General features: G+C 40.3%; 1 protein-coding gene across 3 annotated transcripts; it reads right to left on the reverse strand.

Moving 5' to 3' along the window:
* Nucleotides 1–791: 791 nt before the first annotated feature.
* On the reverse strand, nucleotides 792–11162 carry slc17a8 (solute carrier family 17 member 8). 3 transcript variants are annotated; one of them, XM_054776544.1, is made up of 12 exons: nucleotides 11062–11162; nucleotides 8971–9226; nucleotides 8768–8886; nucleotides 6544–6658; nucleotides 6397–6484; nucleotides 5949–6035; nucleotides 4450–4583; nucleotides 4224–4373; nucleotides 4003–4135; nucleotides 3612–3722; nucleotides 2007–2134; nucleotides 792–1848 (listed from the first exon to the last, which is right to left on the reverse strand). In XM_054776544.1, exons 1-12 carry the CDS (start codon nucleotides 11160–11162, stop codon nucleotides 1519–1521), a joined length of 1752 nt encoding a protein of 583 aa, XP_054632519.1. In that variant the 3' UTR covers nucleotides 792–1518. The 3 variants fall into 3 exon arrangements, with proteins under 3 accessions (XP_054632519.1, XP_054632518.1, XP_054632520.1); XM_054776543.1 differs by having other exon boundaries at nucleotides 4441–4583; XM_054776545.1 differs by lacking the exon at nucleotides 4224–4373.
* Nucleotides 11163–11381: the final 219 nt, after the last annotated feature.

Below are 11381 nucleotides of genomic sequence, written 5' to 3' on the forward strand. Positions count from 1 at the left end.
TTTCATGTAGCTCAGTCGTAGTGAATAAAGATGATAGAAACATCTGCATGCTAACAAAGTCTTTTAATAAGAAACTGATGAACCCAATATATTACATATATGAAGTATGGTTATTGACCATTTATAATAATAATAATAATAATAACTACCACAGCATGTGATGTCACAGAAGCACTGTTGTAAAAATCTGCTAAAGGAGGAAGTGACGTAGGTCTCGTGGATGTGCAGAACCCATCGCGTTACCAGGACTGATTGCGTAATGACAAAACGAATCCAAAGTAGGTCAATCTATGCGAAGCTATCTGAACAGAACGTCCACAAGTTAGCTTTAGTTATAGGTGACCAAGCAAATTAGTGTAATATCTAATAATATCTTATTAATACTGAATTTTACTTTTTCAATATGCAGGGGCCAGAACACGTCTTGCTTTATTTAATCTAGAGCCAAATCTCATAAAGACATGTCTAGTGGCTTCTACTTTTGCAGTGTTACACACACCAATGATTCAAGAGAATGCAGGCTTTAGTAAATGTTACATTCCTTCACTTGAATGCAGCATAAAAACATAGTTTATTATACTGATGATTCATTTAAAGCGTAGAACCAAAGTGTCTCTCCAACAACAAAAAATATCATACTATGCTGTGCAAAACTGTCAAGTTTGTTAACACAAATTATGAGCACTTTTACTCATTTATGTAAAAATTCATTGACAAAAAATATGAAGAATAAATAGGATTATATTAAATGCGTCTTTATAGAGTGTCTATTTCATTTTCATGAGCTCAGATTTACAGCAGAAATAATGAAAGTGCTGCTCACTCACCAGCCATCACCCGCACGGTTCAATGACTTGCAGACGAAGAGCTGTAGCAAAAATCCTGCCTTCGCACAACAATAATGCTCAGTGTTGATTGACATTGATAGAAGTATTATTGAATAATATGCATTGCGATTGTTGTTGCTGTACTGCCGTGTCCTACTAATATTTAGCCCCACTAGTGCACAGTTGTAACCCAAATTATTCAAGCCTGATTGTACATTTGATTTATTTGCAAGGTTCAGAAACTTGCAGTAGTTTGCAAGAAAAAAGCTTTTAAAAGAAATGTGCATTACAATGGGGGTTGGGGTATTTTGGGGGCAACTGTAGCTAAAGGTAACTGAAATGATCAAAATAATGTTACAATAATACTTACGGGGCAATGTTATTTGTATCTGTGTAAAGGTAGACACAGCTCTTGTATTTGATGCCATTAAATCAAGTAGGTGTGCCTCATGTCAGTCTGCAACATTCAAGGAAAAACAACAACACACTTCTGACCGTAGTCTACTATCAAACCCGGACTGCATTCCAGGCGCATGTTGCATAGGTGACACAAAAAAAAATCCAAAGCCTAATAAGATATAACAATTTTAGCAAGTTGACTTTGTGATGTTTTTCCTGTCGCTGCAGCATCCCACAGGTGGAAATTGTCGTCTTCAACAAAGTGTGAAAGTCTGTCACCCCACAGGGCGGATCACTGGTGTACATCCTGATAGTCCCCATTTGGGTAATGTTCTTCCTCCTCTTGCATGGTCACCCCTCTTTTCTTTTTCCAGCCACGTTTCCAACCCACTTCATTATCTGTCGTTCCGTAACTCTTTTTGGGAGCCACCGTGCTCTCGCTGTTGAGCTCAGACTCTTCAGCCAGCTCGTCCTGCTCAACGAAGCCGCATTTCTCCTCATTGGTACTTTCGGGGTTGGCCCAGTCCTGCTGCTCTCCCGAGGCAAAGATAGCGTAGAAGATGACCCCTGAGTAGTGCACCATGGCTGCTATGACAAAGACATTCTGCCACTCGAGTCGAGTCTGTGTAAGGTGGGAATAAATACGCAATGAATATGCTGAAAGAAGTGCTCTTCTGATGTTGTACCTCTGCGAGAACATAAAATCCACCCACTCAAATACTGCTACAGTGTATGCAGGAAAAAACAATATATATATGTATATATATAAAGCTGTTTTACCTTGTGTATGGTCAGGGCTCCGACAATCAGGGGACACACCATTCCAGACAGTGTTCCCACGCCATTGGAAATGCCCATCAAGATACTGGCATAGCGAGGAGCAATGTCCAGATGATTAACATTAAAACCTACAAACACAGGAAGCACAGTTTGTCTGTGTAGATGTCATCAGTCATCAAGTCATTTAACGACAGCTAAGTGAAGGCAACTGGACTTCTTGTAAAGCGAAGATGTTTCACATTTAATCAAAACGGCTTCTTCAGTTCGGAATGTTTTAGCTGCATACCTCCCATATGTCTTAGCTCTCTCATAAGGCTCTCGTTACCAGGTGTGACTCTATCTTCTTTACGGACTGACTAAAATTCACAAGTCTGAGGCCGACTGTCAGCATCAGACATAACGTGAACTCTGACAAGGATTTTCCGCATACGTAATATTCAAATGCACTTCAAACCCAAGACACCCTCGTACAAAAATTGGGCCAAAAAAGCATTTATTTAATCAAAGTCTTTGCGTGTAAAGACTTTTTTCTGTGTACTAAATATCCCATGTTATAACGTGGACACCGACGGCTTTTAGACAGGTGCGGCCTATGTACTGTATGTACCAATCTTTTTTTCCTCTTTAAAGTTAGTCGGTGCGCTCTATAGTCCAGAAATTACGGTACATGTTTTACATTCCAACATGTAGTGTACTTTTTCCGCTACAACCTTTGAAACGGTGACAATTACGATTTATTAGGTTATGATATTCATATGAACATGAGTTGCAAATGTACTGATGTAGCATTATTTACTTACACATTACTTAGATAACTGCATAGTCAGGTGAAACACACTCTAAACACAAGACGGTGTTCCTTCACAACATTGCGGTTCACCTTTTGAGGATTCGCTGTTTGCTGGGTTTTTTAAGTGACATTTTGAATATTTTTTTAACAGAATGTGAACGCGCATTCAGTTCTGCGTCCTTGTAGTGTATTAGAGCAATCTATCAGTGCTCTGTTGTATGTGTCTGTTATTGTATTTACTACTGCTACCAGTAGAGGGTGTTGCATACTCATGTTGAAGAGTGTGCAGCTCCACCTGTCTGTGTGTTTACGTGCCGTGCGACCAATTAGGAACCCACAGCAGGCAATAGCCGGCCAAATATAGAGCCACAACAGTCCTTATTGGCTAAGGGAGAACCCACCCATTGTGTTCTGCGTCCTGCGCTGAGGGATGCACAACTCGACAGGGGCGCACAGCTCATTATTACATCGGCACTAATTACAATGGTGCGGTGGAATGATCTAGCCGCAAGAAAATGCAGTGTTGCAAGGAGTTTTTCCACAGGAGATATGGCACGGCTCCATTTTGTGAGTGGCTCCAAATAAGCCCTTCCAGCAGCTCAAGAATGGCATTGCTGGATAGACGATATTTCTCTAATATTTTCATTTCGGGCATTTTCGTCTGGACTTTTAGCCCAGCGGTCAACTTCCATTCCGAAGGTCCTGTGTTACACGTAATCCAACCTTAATACAGAAGTACGTACTGAACCGTGAGGATGCCGTACTGTTACACCCCTAGTCTCTAGCAATAACTACAACAGAGAACAAAATAGTACCTGAGATGGCAAATCCACTGAAGCCTACAGCAAGCACCAGGAAGGAAATGGCTACCGCTCGGGTGTGTGAAAATCCAACCACCAGCAGCAAAGTAGCCTCCATACCAAACCCTGCAAAAAGTCAGCATGTAAAGAACAGGACTGCAAGGCAATGATGAACGCTTGACTTACACTCATCAGCCACAGCATTTGCTACACTTGCACAATCAATTAATGACTATCATGGTTAATATTCATATAACATTAACAGTATTATTGTCAACTTATTATTACATTAGCAAAATATATATATTTTTTTACCATCAATGACTTTAGAGGCCATTTTTGATTAAGCTGACAAAGAGAGTGTTTTCTTGACATAGGAGACATGCTTCTGGTTTCCTTCACGTACCTCCACAGTTCATGAGTTTCCTCACATTTGTAGTAGTCATGATTTTGTTACTGCGTAGGAAGTCCGCCAGCTGTCCTCCGATGGGAACTACAATAGTCATCACCATGTGCGGCACAGCTGACAGAATCCCCACCTGGAAAGGTAATTATACATTCAGAGGACATGTAAAATAAATAAAAGCACACTGATTGATGTGATTGTGACGAAAACATGAGGTCAACCTTGCTGATGGGGAAGCCAAAGACCTCTTCAAAATATGCCGGCTGGCTGATGAGAAGCAGATAAAAGGTCCAGCTGCGGCAGAAGTTGGCCACAATGATGGCGTAGACCGGCATAGACGTAAAGAAACGACGCCAGGGTGTCTTGAATTTCTTAACATGAAGATTGTGTGAAGTTATAATTGGCATGTGAGACTGATTGCAGTATCATGTCACCCACCTCAGCCGCACTCAAGTGGTGGATTGTTTCACCGATGGAGGACTCAATGTATATCCTTTCTTCATCTGTTATGGTTGGATGCACCGCAGGACTCCCATATGCCAACAGGAGCCATAGGACATACCATATGATCCCAAAAACACCTTAACGTGAACGAAACACAAGAATCAATGAATATCTCTGAGGCAAACTCCTCATGAAGTATTAATGAGGACCCGTCCTACAATCATTAAGTTCCACACATGACTCTCCACCTGAGAAGCGTCATTATTATTCCAATTAAATGATGAGTCACAGAACCCAGACAGGAAAGTGGTATTTTACGGCAATAAATCATGAGATCCTATCATGCAAAAAGCCAAGTGGATTTTTATTAAAACACATCTCACAAGATGTGAATTTTATGTCAGTGTTAATCATTTTAATCAATCTACAAAGCAATTCAGATAAGGTTTATTGTGCATCGCATTCAAAGTACAACTACCAGTGGATGCCTCTGTGGAAATCTCAGGCATTATAAATGGTTTGGTTATGATTCCAGGAAGTGTTTTTAATTTTTACATTTTTGTTGGCTGTGGCTGGTGTTATTTTCACCTTTTGAGCATGTGTGGATCACGAGAGCAGATGATTGGATACCAGTTTTCATTTTAAGAGCATCATGACCTGCAAACACACTAAAGGTTGAATTGTCATTAGGGAGATCCAATCTTCAAATAGCTTCTCATGATATAGTCTTGATTGATGGACTGAATACATTTAGGTCGTCCTCACAGTTGATGAACGATGAGTGATGATGGCATTTAGAAAGTGTTAGTAAGTGATTTAGGGCTCTTAATTGATGATTTGGTAGGCGGTTTTGGAAAATCACTTTATGAGAAAATGTGAAATTGGTTTCCACTGTGAAAGCTGAATCAATGACCACCGGAAAATTTTTCATTCATGAACCGTTCCTCACACAGTTCACAGTTTAATGTTGCGTCCTGTCGGGGTGTACTCACACCAGGCCATTCGTGCCGTGCTGGACTTGGACGCAATACCCCCTCCCTCTCGTGGCCTCTGCTGGCCTGCACTCAAACTGAGCATTTGTGCTTTGCTGAGTGTGCTTGTCCAATCACTTCTATACTACTGTTTTGCTGTAATTTATGTGACTTTGTGGATTATTTTGAGTCATTGTGATTATTTTGTACAAGGTGGTGGCTCTCATTAATTACTTGCCAGAGGAGCGATCGGATCAATTAAGTGACACGTCTTTGTTACACACACAAATGGTGTGAGCGTGCAACACCGGGGCGTACGCTAACTGAGGTTCCACTGTAGTCAATAGCCTCAGGGCAACGTAAGTAAAGGTTCATTATATCAAAAATGTGAGTGTGTTTAGGTTAAGTTTGAACATGTATTCCAGAAGCCTTTGTTTTCCTTCATTAAACAGTATTCAAACATGTTTTTAAAGTTTATATGGACAACCACATTACATTTGAACAGTTATCAATTTATACTGAAATTCTTACCGTAGATGTAAAACACTGACGGCCAGCCAACGTATTGGACCATCACTCCAGCCAAAGGCATGGCGATCACAGCTCCTGCGTAGGATCCTGGAAAAAGGGTAGTCACATTTCAGTTCCCTTTCGATCCTATTGTGTTATTGTAGTAGCAGTAGCAGTGGAACATACGGAAATGTCTGATATTGGACCTGAGAGAGGGCCTCATGGAATCTCTAAAGTGTTCAATGGACTTTGCGTCAGGGCTCTACATTTTTTCTGCACTAAACACATCCAACCATGCCTTTATGGGCCTTGCTTTGTGAACTGAGGCACAGCCATGCTGGAACAGAAAAAGTCCTTCCCAAAACTGTTCCCATTACATTCCAGTCAATTTCTCCCCCACGCTTACTGACCAGCTCCATTGTGACTAGATTATACTTTCCTTATTATTGGCATCTCATCTATGGCTCACCGCAGAAGGATGTTGTGGCCAGTCGACTGCGTTCAAGGGGTGGGGCCCATTTTGACCACATCCCATGGCATGCTGGGTAAGTGACTCCCTAAAGTGGACATGTCAGTTAGGCGTCTTTGTTTTTAACATAACTACATTGATTCTCACCTCAACCAATCCCTGCAGGATGCGAACAAACATGACACAACCATAGTGCACCCTGGCTGCGGATGGAATAAACATATTCAGCACTGACGTCAAGAAAATGGCAGCTCCAAACACCCTAAAGGGAAAAAAAACAGACAGAAATGGCATTGTGTGAGAAAAATTTCAATCAGTGGTCTACAGTATATGTACCCTTTGGTTGACTGGCGGCCAGCCCGGCCTTTTGTCCGAAGTCTCACCCGTAGAAAATGAATGAATGAATAAATGAAAGTCAGTGTCCACATGACTCATTGGGCCTGTAATCATCTACCGTATCTCAGAAAGTTACAGTCAAGAGATACTAAAAAAAAAACATACACTGGTGTGAAAAAGTGTTTGCCCCCTTCCTGATTTCTTATTTTGTTGTATGTGTGCCACACTTACGTAAATGTTTCAGATCATCAAACAAATTTAAATATCAGTCACTGACAGCACAACTGAACACAAAATACAGTTTTTAAATGAAACTTTTTAGTTGAGTTACAGTATATACAGCGGTGTGGAAAAATTGTTTGCCCCCTTCCTGATTTTGTATTTTTTGCATGTTTGTCACATTTTAAATGTTATTAAGGGAGAAAAAAATCTAAACCTACATGGCCCTGTGCGAAAAAGTAATTTCCCCCCTGTTAAAACATAGCTGAGATTAATTGAGATCTAGCAGTCTGGAAAAGGTTATAAAGCCATTTCTAAAACTTTGGGACTCCAGCGAACCACAGTGAGAGCCATTGTCCACAAATGGAGAAAAGATGGAACAATGGTGAACCTTCCCAGGAGTGGCCGGCCAACCAAAATTACCCCAAGAGTGCAGCAGCGACTCATCCAAGAAGTCACAAAAGACCCCACAACAACTGCAGGCCTCACTTGCCTCAGTTAAGGTCAGTGGTCATGACTCCACCTTAAGAAAGACACTGGGCAAAAATGGCCATGGCAGAGTTCCAAGACGAAAACCACTGCTGAACAAAAAGAACATCAAGGCTGGTCTCAATTTTGCCAGAAAACATCTTGATGATCCCCAAGACCTTTGGGAAAATACTCTGTGGTCTGACGAGACAAAAGTTGAATTATTTGGAAGGTGTGTGTCACACTGTACATCTGGTGTAAAAGTAACACCGCATTTCAGATAAACAACATCATACCAACAGCAAAATATGGTGGTGGTAGTGTGATGGTCTGGGGCTGTTTTGCTGCTTCAGGACCTGGAAGACTTACTGTGATAAATGGAACCATGAATTCTGCTGTCTACCAAAAATCCTGAAGGAGAATGTTTGGCCATCTGTTCGTGACCTCAAACTGAAACCAACTTGGGTTCTGCAGCAGGACAATGATCCAAAACACACCAGCAAGTCCACCTCTGAAAGGGCTGAAGAAAAACAAAATGAAGAATTTGGAGTGGCCTAGTCAAAGTCCTGACCTGAATCCTACTGAGATGCTGTGGCATGAAAAAGTTAAAAAAGAATGAAAAAGAATTTAAAAATGTGGCTGAATTACAACAATTCTGCAGAGATGAGGGGGCCAAAAATTCCTCCACAGCGCTGTAAGAGATTCATTGCAAGTTATGGCAAACGCTTGATTGCCGTTGTTGCTGCTAAGGGTGGCCCAACCAGTTATTAGGTTTAGTCACTTTTTCACACAGGGCCAAGTAGGTTTGGATTTTTTTCTCCCTTAATAACATTTAAAATGTGACAAACATGCAAAAAATACAAAATCAGGAAGGGGGCAAACATTTTTTCCACACCACTGTATATACTGTAACCATGCTTCTCCAGCTTCTCCTTCACCAGATTCACCCATCCCTTCTTATTTTCCAAAACAGTGTGTAAGTGACACTTGTAATATTCCAGTGGCTGGTGTTTCAGAAAGAAATCAGCGGCGGGATCTTTCATTATTAACTCTGTCAGTGGCCTGTCCTCTTTTCCTGTGAAGCTTTTATTACAGGAGCGCTATCTGCTCCATCAGCACTGCTCAAAGCGCAGTACAGCTTTAACCCCTTCAAGATACCGCTAGCTGTTATCTCTTCTCGCTGATGTTTGTCTTATGGTGTTTTTGAAACATATATGATAGGACGACAGCCCTTCTGAAGGTCAAAACCCATAGACTCGAGAGCCGTGCTTGGTGCTAACACGCTGTATTGAATGTATGGTCATTTGAAACAGAAGAAAAAGTACATGGAAATCAATAAATAGATGACCTGTTGGCCGACAACTTGTTTGAGATGAAACCACCAGGGATTTGAGTGACAATGTAGCCCCAGAAGAAGGACCCATGGATCAGTCCAACAGTTTCTGGATCCCAGTTAAACTCGGCTTTCTAAAGAAAAGGAGAGTTAAGGAGATGGGCTGATTAGAATATAGAAGATTGATATTTGTGATAGACTGGTGAAGAAGTGTCTACCTGAAGTACTTCAGTGCCATTGACATAGATTGTATTGTTGTTAACCATCTCTACTATTGCGACACCGAGGTTGCAACGAATGCCAAAAGAGATGCAGAAGCCCAGACCACTGAGGATGGCGATGATGTAACGTTTGGGAAGACCTCCACAGCTACAGTCCAACAGCGGAGCAGGACGGGATGTGGATGCCACTGGGCGGCCATCTTCTGTCAGTTCAATGTGGTTTTCCACTTCAACATTGCTGCCATCTATTTTCCTAGAGGGCCAACAGCAAACAACATGTACTTTAAATGCAGTGTATGAGCTGGTGAGTCTGTATTTTCTATGGCTAAATTGAATTGACTGTTTTTTTCTAGCCTCATATATAAGAGTGAGAGAATGACATTCTACAAAAAATAGACCAAAAAAACAAAAACTCTGTTGTTGTCTTGCAGAAGTCAGAAGGTAAGCGGTCAGGCATAGGGCCAAAAAAGGTCGCCACACTTTTGCTATCAGGTTGCATTCAGATACATTACACCTGTTCCATTACCATCTCTTTCAGTAGCTTCCTGCATTCATGAACTATGTACATGGAACATTCCCATGTAAATATTAATTCCAAATATTTTGGACATTTTGCATGACTCAACAAACGGCTTTTTTTTTTTGCAGAGAAGGTGCTCATCCTCTACTGCAAGGCACTGAGCACACTGACCATTTCCTCCAAATTTTTCATTAAGATCAGAATATGAATACAGTGGCACCTCGGTTTTTGTTAGTTATTAAAAAAAAATCAAACAGTACTTTTCCCGTAAGAAATAAGGTAAATCCAATTAATTAGAAACCCAAAAATATGAACAAAAAGTACATGGTACAGAGAATAAATATAGTTTTACATACAGAACAGCGCAAAAATAATTATAAATGACAAATAGATTATTATTGATTTGGACTTCCCATATATCCTGGTACCTTCTTTATCAAATTGCTGGCACTTGCAACGTTCTTTGACCCCATGGCAGGTTATTGAGCAGTTGCACTCAATAAAAAATGCGCAAACTGTGAGTCAGTAACGCATATGGTGTTTTTTGGGGCACTTTGAGAACAATAAAACACAGAGTAAACGGACTAGTTTGTGCAATATTGTTTAAAAATTAAGTGTAGGAAAACTGACACAAAATGTTGGCGAGAATTTCTAGTAAAACCGAATCATACAAAAACTGGGGCGTTAAAAAGCTTTGACTGGATTTGAAACTAATGTTAATGGTTTACGTGTTGTTGAAAATGGGGGATATTTTTTTATTAACACAACTTCTTACAGTATTTAGCCACTTTCTTATTTGTTATTTTCAGACAGAAGATTATTACTCAACAAGTAAAAGATTTACGTTAACTCAAAATTTGGGCAATGTATGAATAATTTTGGCTCAACTACTGTTGTAGAAAACCCGTGTTTCTTCAGTTTCTTGTTCATTTTAATGCTTAGTGCAACTAAATGTACATTTGTTTGGACAAATACAGTGCAATGATGACAACAAAAATAACTCATAAGAGTTGAATTTAAGAGCTGATATCTATCCATTTCCATGTTTTTATTGCTCATAACCCAAATCACTTGTTTTTACATTAATAGCTATGGCGTTGTACTGCCAAAAAAATGAACTCTTATGAGCTACTATTATTGTCATCATTATATTTGTCCAAACAAATGTACCTTTAATTGTACCAGGGATTAAAATGAACAAGAAAATGAAGAAACAAAGCTGGTCTTTTCATTTTTTCCATGACTGTAAATGTAACGATATCCAGACCCAGAAAATTCACTCCATAGAATCCGCCAATATTAATGCTGCACCACTAACAAAAACATTAAGGGAGAAGACACAATGTACTGTATATATTACTGTCTTTAAATAAATTCTAACATTACAGCAGCTTAGCAAGCACAAAAATGTAATAATTATGTATCCTCTGAGAACAGCCTTAACTTAATCATCCTACTGACAGACTGAGTGACATCATTGCTTGTTTAAAAAAAGCGTGAGGCAACCTGTGTTAAAAAAAATACAAATTGTGGATCAAACTGTTCATTCACGATATAAACACTCTCACCTTTGCAGTTTTCCTAGAGAATTTCCCACACTGCTCTTCACGTCTTCTTTTCCAGGCTTTAGCACCTGCTCCCTCAAACCTCCTAAAGCACCTAAAGGCATTTTCTTTGTGTCTTTGCTCCGTTAAGTGAAGGGTGTCTTGATGTTTCTGATCAATAATATCCACTAGACGTCCATTTTTCATAGGCTTGTGGCACTGGATGTTGCCTCCACTTTTGACTGGTGCCAAGGGAAAGACTGACAGACGAGCCCTCCACCCTTCTCAGATGTGCAATAAGGATTCAGTGGAGAGGTGGATGATGATGTTGGATTATTCCTCAA

The sequence above is a fragment of the Dunckerocampus dactyliophorus genome, chromosome 5 (assembly GCF_027744805.1).
Source record: "Dunckerocampus dactyliophorus isolate RoL2022-P2 chromosome 5, RoL_Ddac_1.1, whole genome shotgun sequence".
NCBI lineage: Eukaryota > Metazoa > Chordata > Actinopteri > Syngnathiformes > Syngnathidae > Dunckerocampus > Dunckerocampus dactyliophorus.